The sequence below is a fragment of the Pempheris klunzingeri genome, chromosome 16, assembly GCF_042242105.1.
Source record: "Pempheris klunzingeri isolate RE-2024b chromosome 16, fPemKlu1.hap1, whole genome shotgun sequence".
Lineage (NCBI taxonomy): Eukaryota > Metazoa > Chordata > Actinopteri > Acropomatiformes > Pempheridae > Pempheris > Pempheris klunzingeri.
Genome location: NC_092027.1, coordinates 18,690,413 through 18,707,218, shown reverse-complemented (window position 1 = coordinate 18,707,218; position 16,806 = coordinate 18,690,413). Strand labels below are relative to the sequence as shown.

General features: G+C 43.6%; 1 protein-coding gene across 1 annotated transcript; it reads left to right on the top strand.

Annotated features, from left to right (window-relative positions):
- The first annotated feature begins 1,193 nt into the window (after positions 1-1,193).
- Positions 1,194-15,694, top strand: sh3bp5lb (SH3-binding domain protein 5-like, b). Its single transcript, XM_070847046.1, has 6 exons — positions 1,194-1,454; positions 1,669-1,731; positions 1,886-2,014; positions 11,625-11,786; positions 13,102-13,275; positions 15,080-15,694. Exons 1-6 carry the CDS (start codon positions 1,194-1,196, stop codon positions 15,692-15,694), a joined length of 1,404 nt encoding a protein of 467 aa, XP_070703147.1.
- Positions 15,695-16,806: the final 1,112 nt, after the last annotated feature.

Below are 16,806 nucleotides of genomic sequence, written 5' to 3'. Positions count from 1 at the left end.
TACTCCATGTTTGCCACCAATAGAGAGGGGTCTGTGTCCTCCTGGCTGATAACATTAACGGTAGTTGTTTCAACAGGTGAAGACATGTCATACTGTCCTCGTTCCTAGTAGCTGCCTTAGCAGAGCACTTGTTAACAGAAGTGAAGAAACCACCTATTTTTGGTATACTTTATAAATTCTCCGCCGTTCTTTTGTCTTTATCCTTTTTTCATTTTAATTTGGCAAAAGCTTGGAGGATACTCGGTGTACTTAGAGGGTGCAATCACGTGACTCAAGCTGACCAGTGATTGGAGGGTCCGTTAGCTCACAGTGGTGCTGTTATGGCAACAAGCAGAACCCAGTGGACAGGTTAACGTAAGACAAGATCTCACCAGATGTTTTACTGGAGTTACTTTTGCCCCAGGCACCGTAGAGGCCCAGCCTTCAATGGGTACAAAACACTGTTTGAGTCTGTCTTCACTGGTCACAGGTCAGTTTTAGAAGTGGTTTCAGGGTTTTACTGATCACTTTGAAAGTCATTCATGGTTCCATGCTCACAGCTACATTGTTGAATTTCTGCTCCACTGTGAGCCTGAGTGCAGACAGACCTACTTCTCCCTGAGAGACTAATGGTGAGCGGGCTTTTTCTCTGGCGTTCCCTCTACGTGGATCTGAGGCTGCAGGATCACTGACATCTTTTAAATCACCTTTTAACCCTCATCTTTAAAAATAAATTTGAGCTGCCACCAATCTGTTTCTTTTTGTTGTTATTGTTGCTCTTGTTATCTTTAATTTCATTCAGGTATCTTGTAGGATTTGTCTGACTTGATTCACCGAATGTCCTGAAATGTTCTGAATCCTGTTTTACTTGAGGAGCACTTAGAAACTTTGTTGTTTAATTAAAGCATATAATGATAATTTATTATTATTATTATTATATTATTATTATTGTTATTATTATATTATTAGTTTTAGTGTGCTGTGCAGTAATTACGGAGGCAGCCGGGCAGGCAGCAGCTGCTCCCATCTCTCTCTCTCTCTCTCTCTCTCTCTCACACACACACACACACACACACACGCAGACTGGGATGTGTGTATGCAGGCACAGCCTGACATTTCAGCCCTGGAGCATTGGGTCTCCAGCAGCTGACACCGTGATCGTCACCGGAGGCTAACGGACGGAAGAAAACCGTCAGCCGACCGACAGGCCGCAGATGGAGCCGGGGACCTCGCGTGAAATTCCCACCGCCGCGGGGTGCCCTAAACTGGCCGCTGTACGAGAGGAGACCCCGGGGGAGGAGGCGAAAGGCGGAGAGGGAAGCACCGTGATGCTGAAGCGGAGAGGGGTGGACGGAGACTCCGCGGAGGAGGTGAAAGCGCAGCGTGAGGATGATGGAGAGGATGATACCCGGACCAACACCGGAGAGGAAGGAGAGGCTGGGAAACACGAGGAGGAGCTGGATCCAAGAATCCAGGCATGTTACTACATTCTGTGTGTTCAGGTGGAGCCTGTGCTGCTTTGGGTGCAAATCGTTCACATTTTACATAATGAACAGAATGAGAATAGAGATGGCTCCATGCAGCTCCTTCTACAGACCGGTGGCATCTCCTCTTTACTCTGTGCATCTTTGCAGCTTTTCTGCTGGAGCTCTGGTTCTCATGCAGCTCATCTGTTCCCTGTGTTTCCAGGAGGAGCTCGAGCACCTCAACCAGGCCAGCGATGAGATCAACAAGCTGGAGCTGCAGCTGGATGTGAGAAAGTTGTTTGTGTCGCAGTCCCAGTGCTTGCACAGTACAGAGAGACTGTTCCCTTGTCCTGTCATCGCAGCCTCAGCCTTTTCACAGTGCCTCGGCATGGCTCACTCAATGGGATTTGCATATTTTGTCCTGTGTGTGCTCCCCTCAGGATGCCAGGTCCAGTTACAGGAGGATTCTTACAGATTCTGCCAGGAAGCTCAACGCTCAGGGCTCCCAGCTCGGTGCGTGTATTGAGAAAGCAAGGCCCTACTATGAAGCCCGCAGACTGGCTAAAGAGGTAAGTGTCATAGCTGCACACACGTCCTCAGTGTCACATTAATGCACAGTAATGTGACAGATTACTGTTCTATTCAATTCAATAGTTTTTTTGTTTTATGCACAAATAAAAGCAAGTTTCACCAAACAATGAAATTCTTACGTTGCCCCTCGATGCTAGAAATAGATCAAATGAAATAGAAATTTGAAAGTTGAAAAGTGTCTGTATTGCATGGCAGGACTGATGTTACACACACATACATGCTACTGGGCTGTGGGTGTTTGTGTGGAAAGGGTGCTCCCGTGCGGTGGGGACAGGGGTAGTGGATCTGTTGATGGCCTGTGGAAAAACTGTTTTTCCACCTGGAGGTCCTGCTCCTCACGCTCCTGTACCTCCTGCCAGAGGGCAGAAGAGTGTGCGCTGGGGGTGGGAGCGGTCCCTGACGGTGCTGCAGGCTCCCCTGTGGATTCGGTGGTGGTAGATGTCCTGCAGAGAGGTTAACGGCGCCCTGATGATCCTCTCGGCCGTTCTCACCACTCTGCAGGCGTTTGCGGTCCACAGCGGTGCTTCTCCTGCACCACAGCGTGAAGCAGCTGGTCAGGATGCTCTCATGGTGGCAGTGTAGAATGTCCTCGGAGACATCCCAAACTTCTCCTCAGGAAGTACAGCCGGTGTCCAGGTGAGGTCATCACTGATGTGGACGCCCAGGAACTTGAAGCTGCCGACCCTCTCCACCTCAGACCCCCAGATCATCGAGGGTTGATGCAGCCTCCTCTCCCTCCTCATCTTCAGGATCAGCTCCTTGGACTTGTCCATGTTGGGGGTGAGGTTGTTGCGGTCACAACATCCCACTAGACTTGCCACTTCACTCCTGTACGCCACCTTGTCCTCCCCGGAGATCAGCCCGATGACGGTCGTCAGGATGGAGTTGTCTTTATGTTAGGCAATACAGTCATGTGTGAACAGTACTGGGCTCAGATCACATCCTTGGGGGGTGCCAGTGTTCACTGTTATTTTTGCTGACATCAGAGTCCCAATCTTGAAAGACTGTGGCCTGCCAGTGAGGAAGTCTAATCACCAGTCACAGAGGGTGGAGCGGTTTGTATTAAAAGCTAATAGGTCGAGCTGCTGTAAACTAGTGCAGTCTGAAGAGTCCTGCTTTTTTGTTCTGATTTTTCCCACTTCATGTGGGAGGCTTTAGACTCTGCTGCTGTCCAGTTGTATTGTGTTATATCGATGGATGTTTCTAAAGGTTAGTCTACCGTGATAAGTAGGAATTAGAAACACGTGTAATCATAACCTGGCATGGAGTATCACAGAGGCTTGACCGAGGCTGCACCTTGGGGACACTGGATTGGCTGGATAATTTAAATACATTAAATGGGAATGTCCTCAGCAGGGTTCATTTTGTCAGTGAAAACTATGACGGGAAATATTAACAACCTGTTTTTCACGCTGAAAACAAGACAAAGCTAAACAAAAAGTATCTTTTATGATGAAATGTATTCTATTTTTCATCAGTGAGTAAAAACTAAACAGTGTGAAAGACGGACAGACACTGACAGTGACCTCATTACTGTTTTAATGCAAAGCCTTATTCACCAGTCTGCTTGCCTCTGGAATCCTCTGCTGGCCAAAAAGCAGTAACATAAGATCATCAAGTGTTCATTCCTCAGAGTGTGTTCCTGTTGGCAGTCGACCATCTGAACCTTCCTCTGGATGTTTGCTAAAGAAATACTACTAAGTTATAGAACGTTTTAGCCTTCCCAAGCAGTATGTCAGTGAACAATTGAGTGAATTCAGCTTCTGACTGACTGGCAGCGGACAGTACAGGCAGCTGTGCTAACGCTGGGTCAGATGGGCTCTGTTCATTCTCACTGGTGTATTACTGCTCCGAGGAGGGACTTGAGGACGAATGCCTCTTCCACCAACCTGTGCAGTAGATTAGGGCCTGTAACCATGGTAACTGTTCACAACAAAGATGGCGGCAACATTTTGGGACAGTTGAAGACAGAAAAAAAATGCAACACGCAGGAGAGGAAAGTGTCTTAGGCTTCTGTTGACTAAAATAAGTCTATACACACTTTCCAAAAACTAAGACTACGCCTGAAGCATTCTGCTGCTTCACAGGTGCTACTTGTTGAACTTTCAACAAAGTTTGCAAAATATGTCGTATTCGTTGTCCAAGGTACTAATCCTAAGATCACTAGGAGGTCGTCCGTCACTCTGAGAGCATGAAAGCTTAACAGCTGACTGTGTGTGTTGTTCTGACCCTCAGTATTATTTTAGAATGTTGGGTATTGTTCAGTTTATGTCACATCTACGCTTCCTGCAGAGGCTGTGGCTCTGTTGTAACTCCTACTCATTTAAATGTGCCTTTTTGTACCCTTAATATACACTTAGTAAGTGTGCCAAGTGTGAATGGAGTTGTGGAAGTGAGCCTGGATTATTTCTCTTTGCTAGAAGTAAGGCTGGGAACACACAGACTGCTGCAGTGCCGTCTGCCAGCCCACCTGTCTGCCAGCCCCACCTGTCTTTCCACACTTTGCCGTGTGTGAGACGCACCTGAGACGTGCTGCTCACTCAGGCTGTGTGGCTGCTCTAACCTGTTAACACGGACGCCGGAAAAAAGATCCAACAGATTCCACGATCAGACGCAGCGTGTTCCCGGCCTCAGGCACCGCAGTGTTTTTGTGTTTACATCGATACTCCCTGAACACGTGGGTATATGTTGTAAAAATACCTCCCAGTTTCATTATCCTCCCAGTGCTCCTGCCACACTGACTGTGCATCTGTCCTAATGAACATCTCAGCCTCAGCTTTGCTTAAAGGAACTTGTACATCCACATGTTCACTTCTTAGTGTTTGTTTGGCCAGAATAAAACTTCCTTCCACACCAACATGAGCAGGAATCCAAAGGAAGCATGTAGATATACCTTTACTTTGGACTCTGCACCACACTGGAGGTTGTTTTGACTTGTCTTTCATTTCTTGCTGTATATTGACGTCTACACTTTTTGAAGAAGAAGAAATTGAAACTAGGGGTTTGTACTGTAACGGATGTGATCCTATGTTTTCTGCCTTTGCATCACCAATCCACCAAAGCTTGTGAAATGTGTCTGTTAAATGTTTCACATTGCTCCAGCATTAACTTCACCCTTCTCGTCCTTAAAAGCCTTTCTCCCCTTTCTGCCTGTATCGCTGATACTGGAGATGTTTTGAAGGATCCACTCCAGATTCTCAGGGTCTGAGCTTGTAATACATCTAATATCTTAGTGATTTTGGTGATGAGATAAAAGCTGCACAGCCATAGACAGATCTCATGAGTGCCAAGTGAATGTTTTGTAAAGGCGCTCTGTTTGCTCTGCTCCCCACTTGTCCTGGCAAACGATGAAAGATATTAATAACCTTTTTACAGTTGTTCTCCATGTGAGCCTTTCATCAAACCAGATCCCAAGAAACAACAGATTTCCTTCCTAATGAGATGGGTGAGATTTTATGTCGTATTGAGAAACTGGATAATTTGAATCCCCATTTTCTTGCCCATTTTCCCACTTCAACTGTTGCAGCTTGCATTTTCTGTATGCGTCATGCGCATACAAAGATTTTCCTGTGCTTTGTGCAGCCTGAGAGAAGATAGCATTGATCATTATGCTGAATAGCAACATCCTACACACACTGCCTCGCAGAGTTCCATTCTGCACCATATATACGCTGGAGTATTCTACACCTATTCTTACTTGTATTTTCCTATCAAATAAAAAGTTCATGAGCCAGTTGTATGCCCTGCCACCAATTCCCAGAGACTTTAACTTCATGAGTAGCCCTTCTCTCCAGAGCATGTCATATGCCTTGTCCACATGAAAGAAGACAGCTACCACTATTTCCTTGTTGGTCTGTGCCATTCGAAAGCCACTTTGATAGGAAACGTGTTAGTCTTTCCGTCACCATTTGTTCCAAGATTTTGCATAAGTGCAAATGCATAAAAGTTAGAGCACAAGGTCTGCAGCTAGAAGGATCTGAGTGTAAGAGCAGGCACTATTAGACAGACAGACAGACACTTTATTCATCCCCTAGGGGATATTCAGGTAATTACTGCTTATTATTGTTTGTTTCCACATTGAAGGAAGTTGGGTGGGATCCCGAACCCTCTTAACCCTATTACCACCATACACAATGTATTATCAGTCATGTGTGCCGAGGGCTTCCTCTGTAAGATTACTCTTCCAATACTGTTACAATATTGCCTCCAAAATGAGCATTTTTGTGTTCTTACTGCTCTCCTTACTATTGCCCATCTGCTGTATTACTGGATCAAAGCAACCTGAGTTCACTGTTCACTGTTTCATATATTCATACATCCATCTGGCTGTTCACTTGAACTTTCACAAATCTGTTCACACAGATCTCTTGAAAAGCATCCCAGTTAGCATTTTCAGATTTCCATGTAGGGATTTCATAATAGATCTTTGTGCCAACTTAAGCCACCAGCTGGTAGTAATGTAAAAATATGCTGTGGTGTATTATTTAACCACACTCCCATGTGCTCACCCTGCCAGTGCACTAGATACAAATGTCAAGTTGAGTCCTTTCTGTTTTGCATGCTATTATATCGTCTTCCATCTCCATTATTAATACACACTAAACAGTGATCATCTATTAATTCTTCAATAACTAATCCACCCCAGCTGTTGCTCCCCCATAATAAATGATGTGAATTGAAATCGTCACACCATCTTACACTGCCTTGCATTGATCCCCAAACACCCTCTAATACATTATGTCCGACTATAAGAATGAATTGTGCCTATAGTACCTCTGTCTGTCCTTAATTACAATTGTTTCACCATCTGTGCACCTGTCTAACCTGGTAACTCATTCCATTCTATAGAAACATTGCAACTCCTCCACCTTTTCCAGATTCTTTTCTAATTGTAGCATATCTTTTTAGAACAAAAGTTGACTATCTCTGCCATAAACAGTACAGTCATTCTTACTCCTTCATCTTATCACATCCTTCACATTTTCCTGTATCTTTGCTCCTAGTATCATTCTGTCTTTAGGCACGTGTGTCTCCTGAAACTTCTTTTGCTGCCTGTGCAGCTGATTCCTTGAGTAACCTTGATTCGCTGCACCCTCCACAGTTGCAACATTTTAGCTCTTTGCCACTGTGAACATTTGCCATTCACATGGTCTCCACCACATCTAGCACACCTTATCTTTCCCTTGCACTCAGTGGTGGGGGAATATACACCCTCACATCCTAACACATGTAACCAGTAAAGATCTTCTCCAGGAGTCTTTCTTCATCAAATGCTATCATAACTGATAGACTGTCACTTTTAATCTCATTCCTGTTTGCTTTCAAACGTTTGGCCTCACTTACTTTTGTATCATCTACTAATAAATTTACTGTGACAGCTCCCCTCACCAAGGTTCCGACGCTAGTCACTGCAACAATGCACTTTTCTGCCATTTATTTTATTCATTCTGATTGTTCTCCCTTGTTGTCCTCCATCCTTACACATAATCATTAGTGATCCATTTCTCAAAATCTCTCCAGTTTCTCTACATATGGATTCAGTCAGTTGTATTAGGCTCCAGTTGCTGAAAGAAGCCCCCTCTTGTGCAAGTTTAACAATTACCTTCACCCTTTACCTTCGCCCTACCTACTTCCATCTCTCCTAAATCGTTTCCTGATCCATCACTTCCCTCTGCCATCTCTTGTCCAGTCACAGTCTGGTGTTGCCAACTGTCTTCCACCCCCGTTGCCCTCCCCAAAGCATCTGAATTTATTCAGACAAACCTGAATGGATGCTATCCAAGGCCCCCTCCAGCCATACTACAGGGGTGGCCACCCTGAATATCTCAGCCCCAGAATATATCACACCCACAAAATCATTCCTTACAGCAGTTCAAATTTCGCATAGTACTTGAATGCATCACAAAATGCACTATACTTGACCCTTCACAAAACAAGTGGAGAATGCATATTGGCAACATCAGCAGCCTCCCCCTCAGGCATAGTCGTGCCCTCCCACAGCTTCCCGCAACAGGTAAAGACGCTCAGCAGACAAAGGAAATTTAGAAAACTCAATAACTCTGAAACTTTGCAGTGAAAATAGCAATGAAAATAACTGGAACAACAACAATGTTTGTCTGACATGACCAAGTCACCCTAAATTTAAGGACGATGGACATCTCAACTAAATAGGTCGCTAAACACAAACAGACCAGTGATAGTAATGGGTGGTAGCGCTGCCTGGTGGAAGTCATGGTTAAGATAACAGCTAGTGAAACTAAACAAAGGTACGGCTAAGAAAGACCAGGTACATATAGATCCTGATAACTAGAGAGAACAGCCTGACAGAACAATACTGCTGGCCTTTAGTCCAGAGATGGTTAGTCAGTGACTTTATGAAACACTTCTACTCCTTCTACCTGGCATGGGATCCATCCGGATAAACAGCGTCACCATCTCCTGTTGTATGTCCTGTAGGAACTGTTGAACACCTCAACTATGGAGAGAAATGAGCGTCATTATTAGTGTGTACAGATGTGTTTTATGATGATATTTAGATTCAAAAATAACAGTGGACAAATGCCATCCAGCTTGAATGAAAACACTTGATATGAGGACAAATCAGTGAGCATGATCAGAGGAGGGACACACTCTCTGCATGCCTGCCAAACAGTGCAATCAGTGAAGCTGTCAAAAGGGAAGACACATCAATCAATCAGTCATTCTTCATTTATATAGCTCCAATTCATATAACATATGACAGCAGACTGTTCTGCTCCACCTAAAGCCTGCATGGTTTCATATTTCCATGTGGTACGTTCCACATGACACTAGAAAGATAAATGTCTCAAAACTCCACACACAGATGTAACCCATGTAAGATCCAAGCAGGATCAGGATCACACTTCAGACATATAAATGGAAAAGTAAATATCTACAAGGAGCATTTCTTGTCCAAATATTGTCAGATTCATGAGTTGAAAATATAGATGTTGAGTACTTGACATATATTGACACTGGGTTGTATTTTGTAATTTTTGTAAAATTGACATTTTCTTAAAGTTGGTAGATATTTGCTTTATTTGAAGTCATAGACCACAGCATATCTGTAAAGCTGACAGAGTGGCTTGGAAACAGAAACAGAAAAATAACCAGTTTGCTATTCAGATGTATTTATTTACAAGTGGAAACCTCCACTATGTACAGTGCAGGACTGGCCAAGAAAGGAAAAGAAACGACTGATGTTGACCATACTTGAAAAAGAAAGTACATAGGAAAAGTAATAGAATGCAAAACTGAGGGACAAAGAAAAGGCCTCACGTCCTTCGTCTCTTGGGCCCTATAGCTTTCCACACTGGCTCATCTCTGCGTCAAAGGCTGACCACAACTGAAAACTCCGGCCTCCTTTATACCAGCTAGTTCCTACCAAAGGACATTCATCAATGTTCAATAATCAGTTCTCCCAATAGAGTTTAACACCTGGGCCACAAAACATCCAACCCTTAGTCATCAGTTACAAAACATGGTAGTAACACCCTTTTAGGGGAGTACTCATGTCAGAGACCATAAAACAACATTGCTCAGTCACACTCAAATAAACACCCCTCCAACTCTATCATACTTGGCGCCTCCCCCCCGTGAACAGTGGTACCCTCCAGTACGGGTTCAGCAGGTCCTGGCTAAAAACGAAGCGCAAGCATAACAGAGGAGAAACAGGTGACAACCAACTGTACTGGATACATATCATTCCAAGTGGTGGTGAAGCATGTGCAGTGTCTTAAATGTCAGTAGCCACAGCTGAGATAGGATGATTTGTCTATAATGAAACCTGATTGGTTATGTACGTTTAACGTTTAACCCTTGAAGGAGTGGGGCATGAGTGGCAGTCATGTTTAATCAGCATGTTGAGGAGTCAGCTGAAACTCTAATTAAAACTAATGGAAATTGCGTTCAGAAGATTCATTCAGAGGTCTAATTGATGGCATTAAAGCAATAATGGATTATTAACCTGAACTGTCATTTGTAGTTATAAAAATGCAAATTGGAAATGAGGAAAATGTGGTTAGTGCTACAATAGTGGTGCTCCTATGCAGATTTCATGTTTTAGCACGTGTACCACAACATGTTTGACAAGCCTGTCATGTGCAGCCTAATCTCTCAGCAGCGTCCTTATATTTTTTGTTATCCTCCTTCTTCATCTAGCCGGGCCTCCCTGCAGCTTTCTCGTGCAGAGATGTCGACCAGATCATCCCATGTGATCAAAGTAACCTTGACTTCACTTCAAATTAGCACAGCTGCATCTTCCTCTAGGCTGGAATGGATTTGTTCTTTAATCACAATATGAGAGTGGTCAGATGTAATGTTATCTTCCAGAGACCACATTCTTTTTATGTATGCAGCTTGAAAACTCACAGTCTCTGAGCAGATTCACAGCAACACAGGATCTGTATTATAGACGGGAAAAACTGTAAGAGGATCTGTTCGTTTACTCCAAACGACCTCAGTCTCCTGAGAAGATCATTGCATAATTGTTGTATTTTGCTACAAATATAATCAATATGAAGACTCCAAGTTTAAATAGCGTCCACATAGAGGAGGAAAGGTGTTCACTGCATGTGTTCTGGATAGTAAACAGGAGGAGAAGACGAGTTGACTGGAAGACCAAGAATCATTGCTTGTGTATTGTTGGGATTAACAATAAGTGAGCTCTTTTCACTCCTCTGCACTAATTGATCTCCACTAATGCTGATGGACACTAGGATCATCTTCACTGCCTAACAAAGACAACAGTGTTGCATCATCTGAAAAGTTGAGTATGAATGTATTAGGAATTAGAGTGACCCCATACAACTCTATTTGTGAGGGCCAACTTCCATTTGACTCAACTTTGCCAGTAGGAGCTCTGGCTGAATTATATTGAATGCAGATGTTAAATCTGAGCCCTGACTGTAGTTTATTCATTGGACCCAGTCAGAGCTTAAAGTAAACAGGAGGACTGGGAATCACTGAGCGGTCGAATAAATGTATTCACTTCTTGTGTTACAAAGGTCATATCTGTGTATCTGACTCTGCTTATGCGGCTTTTCCATCCATCTGTCCTCCCACTGTCTGTACCATCCATCCATCCATCGTCTAGCCAATCCCAGCCGCCATTGGGCGAGAGATGGATCTCTCTAAGGATCTGTCTGTATAAGCTGTCCACAAATATCGGACAGTTTTGAAAAGAGAATTCCAAAAACGTTACCCAAACATAAGCAAGGGAGGCAGAAAGCAATCTGCACCAGTCAACATCAGGATTCCTCATAAGCCAAATGCAAACGGTGAAGGGGTTTGAGCTGCATCAGGACTAGGAATGACCACATTTAAATAGTTTAAACCCAAATAGTGTTTTCAAATCTTGGTGTTTTTGCACATTTTTGTAAATTTTGATCTCTGAAGTCAGTGAAATGTACAGTTTGGATTGAATCTGTGGGTTGAGCCTGTTGCTGGAAGGACCAGCTCCACTCTGCTTGCAGCCTTTGAACGAACCCTAAGCCCCGTTTAATGCTGCAGCAGATTTTGTGATGGGTTAGTTGGTTGTTTTTTAGTTGCTGCTGTGTGTTTCCACAGGCCCAACAGGAGACCCAGAAGGCAGCTCTGAGATATGAGAGGGCCGTGTCCATGCACACTGCTGCCAGAGAGATGGTGTATGTAGCAGAGCAGGGCCTCCTGGCAGACAGGAACACCATGGACCCAACCTGGCAGGAGATGCTCAACCACGCCACTGTCAAGGTACACACCGAGGTGTCGTCCTCACCCTGGGAGTTTGGTGTGTTCTGTCAGGCAAAATCAGGGGAGCTTGTGTATTTTCCAGCTTGTCTGACCTTTTTAACTGAAGAGGATATTTTGGTTGTTTAGGAATTTCCTATGAAAAACAGCATATAGTCCTTGAGAACAAACGTGTCAGCATGTCAGTTTGGCTCCATTGTTATTACAAAGAAACTCTAACTAGCATATTCTGAAAATAAAAGTAAATAAAAGAAAAAATAAATGTAGAAAACAGGACTGTAAGAGAAGTGTAGCATATTAAAACTGAACAGAAGCAAACTGCATTCATCACAGGAAAAAAACTCATCATGAGTTATGATGATGATTTAATGTCTCATGATCAACAAATAAGATCAGAAGAAATAAAATATTTCCAAGAGTTAGAAAGCTCTGAGAATCTCCTGTTCTGATTCTGATTATCAGACTCATTTATCACAAAGCATTCACTTGTGCTTTTGCTCTGCCTTATTGCAATGTGAGGCACAGCTGGGAGTTGAGCTCAATGGTCTTGATGAAGGTCACTGTTTGATAAAAAGAAGAGAAAAGAAAAGTGTGTGTGCACACACTGATCTATGAATTATTCATGAAATACTTAACTTTTTACTAAGTTACTAAATCCTAAGTGCTTTCTGTGGTGTGTGCTTGCTGTACCCTGCCACGGTACTGCACTGTGCACTTGTGACTGGATTATGCCATTTTTCTTCTGTTAACACTCCCAAATCAATCAATTCAAAAAACTTTATTTGTCCACAGGGGGCAATCAAAAGGCACATAGAGCGTAGAACGTACTAAATTGTGGCTAACGCTCCAAATACTAAAATACTGACAAAGTAAGGACATAGTGCAAATGAGAATAAACATTAAATTACAGGTGAGTAGGCAAATAATTCACAGTAGAGTTCTTCCTTTGCAAGCTCTCACATGTGATTCTGCACTTACAAATCTGACCCTTTGCGCTCTGAAATGCTGCTCTTTATGTAGTTCTGTCGGTATTGCAGTTCCATGATGCTATGAACCAAGTAGACACTGCATGCAGACTTATACCTAACAGGATCTTAAAACAGTTGATTTAGCCAAATTACATATTTAATCTTTTCCCTCTAATGGTGAATATCCATGTTGACAATTTTGGCATTGTGCATGCAGGATCACTCTCGTGGCCTACTGGGATACTTGAATCGAATGGAGCTATTGTTAATGGGGTTCGGTAAAGGTAATGTGTGATGTTTTGAAATCATGCAGTGTTCCTGCTCTCAGTCACATGTCCGGTGTTGATCAGGTGAACGAGGCGGAGGAGGAGCGCCTCCGCAGTGAGAGGGAACACCAGCGAGTTACTCAGCTCTGCCAGGATGCTGAGGCTCGAGTCCAGACGCTCCAGAAAGCCCTGAAGAAGGTCATCCTCAAATCCAAACCTTACTTTGAACTCAAGGCTCAGTTCAACCACATCCTAGAGGTGTGTACCTGCAGTGATTCTTTTACAATATAACAAATACACACTAAATACAGTACCAGTCAAACGTTTGGACACACCCTAATGGTTTTTCTTTATTTTTATTATTTTCTATATTGTAGATTAATATTGAAGACCACAAAACTATGAAGGAACACAAATGGAATTATGTCTTAAACTGTGTTAACAAACCAGAATATGTTTTGTTTCAGATTCTTCAGAGCAGACACCTTTTACTTGCACAGCTGATGTTGAGGTGTGTCTGCTACTTGAACTCTGAAGCATTTATGTGACTCTAATCTGAGGTGCTGCTGATTTGCTGAAAGCTTAAATGAACTTATCCTCTGCAGCAGAAGTAACTCTTGGTCCTCCTTTCCTGGGGGGTCCTCATGAGAGCCAGTGTCATCAGAGAATTTGATGGTTTTCACGACTGCACTTGAGGAAACATTCAAAGTTCTTGACATTTTCTGGATCAACTGACCTTCAGTCTTAAAGTAATGATGGACTGTCGTCTCTCTTTACTTACTGAGTGGTTCTTACCATAATATGGATTAGAAGAGTAGTGGAATAAGACTGTTCACTGTATAGAACTGTGCACCAACCCTACCTCTGCACAACACAACTGATGGTCTCAAACACATTAAGAAGGTAAGAAACTCCACAAATTAACTCCTGACAAGGCGCATGTGTTAACTGAGAACCATCCAGAATGCAGAGAGTGTGGAAAGCTGCCAGCAAAGCAAAAGGTGTCTACTGTGAAGAACCTGAAATATCAAACATGTTCTGGTTTGTTTAACACTTTTTTGTTTACTTCTTAAGTCCATATGTGTTCCTTCATAGTTTTGATGTCTTCAATAAAACTTTTGACTGCTACTGTATACATGCTGATGATTTTACTTTTCTGGGGCACAGGCTCTGCCTGACATTCCACATGATTTAGCAGCTTTTACTCTGATGTGTTTTACCTGTGGCAACTTTAGCTGCTCTATTAACACAGAGTCTGCAAAATGTGTGCATTGTAATGGAGGCGATTTCTCCTACACACATTTGTGGCTTTGAGGCATTATAAACTGCTAGTCCTACCATTCAGTGACTTTCATTTGAATTTTGAAAGTATTTCACTTAGCCTGCAGCTTTGCAGCTGCTCTGAGTTGCACTACGTTTCCAATAAGATTTTATGAGAGCACAGATCTTGGAAATCTTGTTAATGTTAATGTAATGTAAATGTCTTGCGTATACTATCTTATACTGGGGCCTGTGTCTCTCCAAATCAGTTTTTAAATGAATAGAATCACCATCTCTATAATCCTCAGTGTGTTTGTCTGATTGTTTAAACCATGAATGTGGATCATGATCATTGGTTTGAATTATTCTCTGTAATGAGAAGTAAAATGAAGTGTGAAGTTATTTATGCAGACGTTGCAATAAGAAATGCGACGCCTGCCCATCCCACCTTTACGCCTGCATAAATATTTTTATACTATCAAATTAAAACTATCATATCTCCGGTTTTACATGGTCTATCAACGTCAAACAAACAAATCAAACAAATCTGCACTTTTGAGTGAAGTCAACAGCAGTGCTCCAGGTGACCTGGGTTGTTGTTACGGCGCTTTGAAAATGTCACGTGATCTGATCATGCCGGCCCTCTAAGGGTTAAGTTTGGCCAAACTTTCTCTGCCATTCTTGTGCGACTAGTTAGCAAGCTTTAGTCAGGTGCAATGGGTGCACTTACAGGTAAGTAGGTCTGGAGAAATTTGAATGTGTTACTGTGAGTATTGCTAACTTGCTGTTCATTGTTTTCCAGGAACATAAAGCGAAAGTAGTACAGCTGGAGGAGCAGGTGGCAAAAGTAAAAACACGTTACTCTGTTGCCCTGCGGAACCTGGAGCAGATTAGCGAGCAGATCCATGCACAGAGGGGGCGAATGGGGGCCAGCAGGGGGCGTCCTGCAGTCTGTGGAGGTCGGAGCTCCCCTGTAGGTGCTGAGGCTGAGGTCAGAGCCTCCACTGGGATTCCCGTAAGCAGCTACATGGGAGTCGATGGGATAGAGAGTGACTGGGCGGACGGTGAGAAAACCAGACTGTGGGTAGAGAGGCACAGAGAGAGCGGCTGGGGCCAGAGGGAGCGGCTGGAGGTGGAGCAGGCCGGCTCGGACTGCATGTCAGTCATCAGCCTGCAGACCATCGCCTCCGACCTGGAAAAGTGTGACTCTGTAGAGCACCTGGGTGACCTGAGCGACGCCGGGAGCGTGCCAGGTGAGGAATGGGACAGTGACAGGAGGCCTAATGAGAGGCTGGTCTGTAGCGAGGTGGCGACTGACGGACCCCAGGACGAGAGGGCCCTGCAAGAGAGGGGAGCGGTCGGTAAAGAGAAGCAGGAGAGCTTCATCAAGCAGCACCATAGAAGTGTTAGTTTGTGATAGTCAGTGGATAGACAGTGATGAGTGATGAAGAGTGAGGGTCATGGTGAGCAGAAGATGAGAGGGGGGAGAGAAAGTGGTAGATGAGCTGGCAGGAATTAGAGTGATCGACACTGACGCTGCAGTTACAGTAGGAATACAGGGAGGGTTGGCAGGTACACTAATAAATCTATCTCTATGTGAAAGCAATAAACAGAGCGCTGACCTCCCCTCACTCATCACACACTCCACACGCTGAAATGTCAACCAAAGCGCATGAAACCAACAGGCTGAGGAAGACGGAAGCCTGGAGAGTACAAACAGGCAATTTAGAAACAATGCAAGCACATACCACTGCTGAATTCATCAACCAGTTTTAATGTTCTCACACAGTCATTCTCTGTGTTGACATAGTATTGACTTGTGTGTTTGCTTTAGAGATGGCAAATGGGCTTCTTGTTTAAAGGCTAATTCCACTTTATATAGCTTTGGCTAAGGCTTTCCTCAGTGAACAAAAGTACCTGCTGAGATCTGGGAACACAAAAACAGTCAGACAGGTTGAAGATAAGCAGTTTATTCACATTACAAAAACACCTTTGGCAGGCAAACTGTGAGTGAGTTCAGCTGGACTGTTACCAAGTGCAGTAAAACTGCGTCCACAGCTGTGGTACATGTAGCACTGTAGCCAGCAAGTCTCTCTGTAATCAGAATTTTCAGACCTCCAAACTTGATGCGATTTGGTGTTTTGAATTAATAGAATATGCCAATTGCATGAAGTATGGGTTTTGCTTTGGAACATCTTTTTGTTGCGCTGGAGTTTGTATGCCTGCATGCTGCTCCTCACCCTTTCTGTTTTATGTAGGAGAGACCGGGGTGTGTTGCCACACTTTTTATGCCCATGTGACATGCTCATCAAGAAAACATCTTACAACAGTCATCAATACTTGAGAGGGAAGCTGAAGATCTTGTGTTAAAAGAAACTCAAAGACACACTGTGACAACCAACCCCAGCATGGAGCCAGTTGTCCCTGTAGTTATCAAAGGGGTTTAGTGAAAAATATGATTTTAAAAAACTTCTGTAAAGTTTTTCAAGCTTGGCACTCCATCAGTTTTTGAATGAATAGAATCACCAT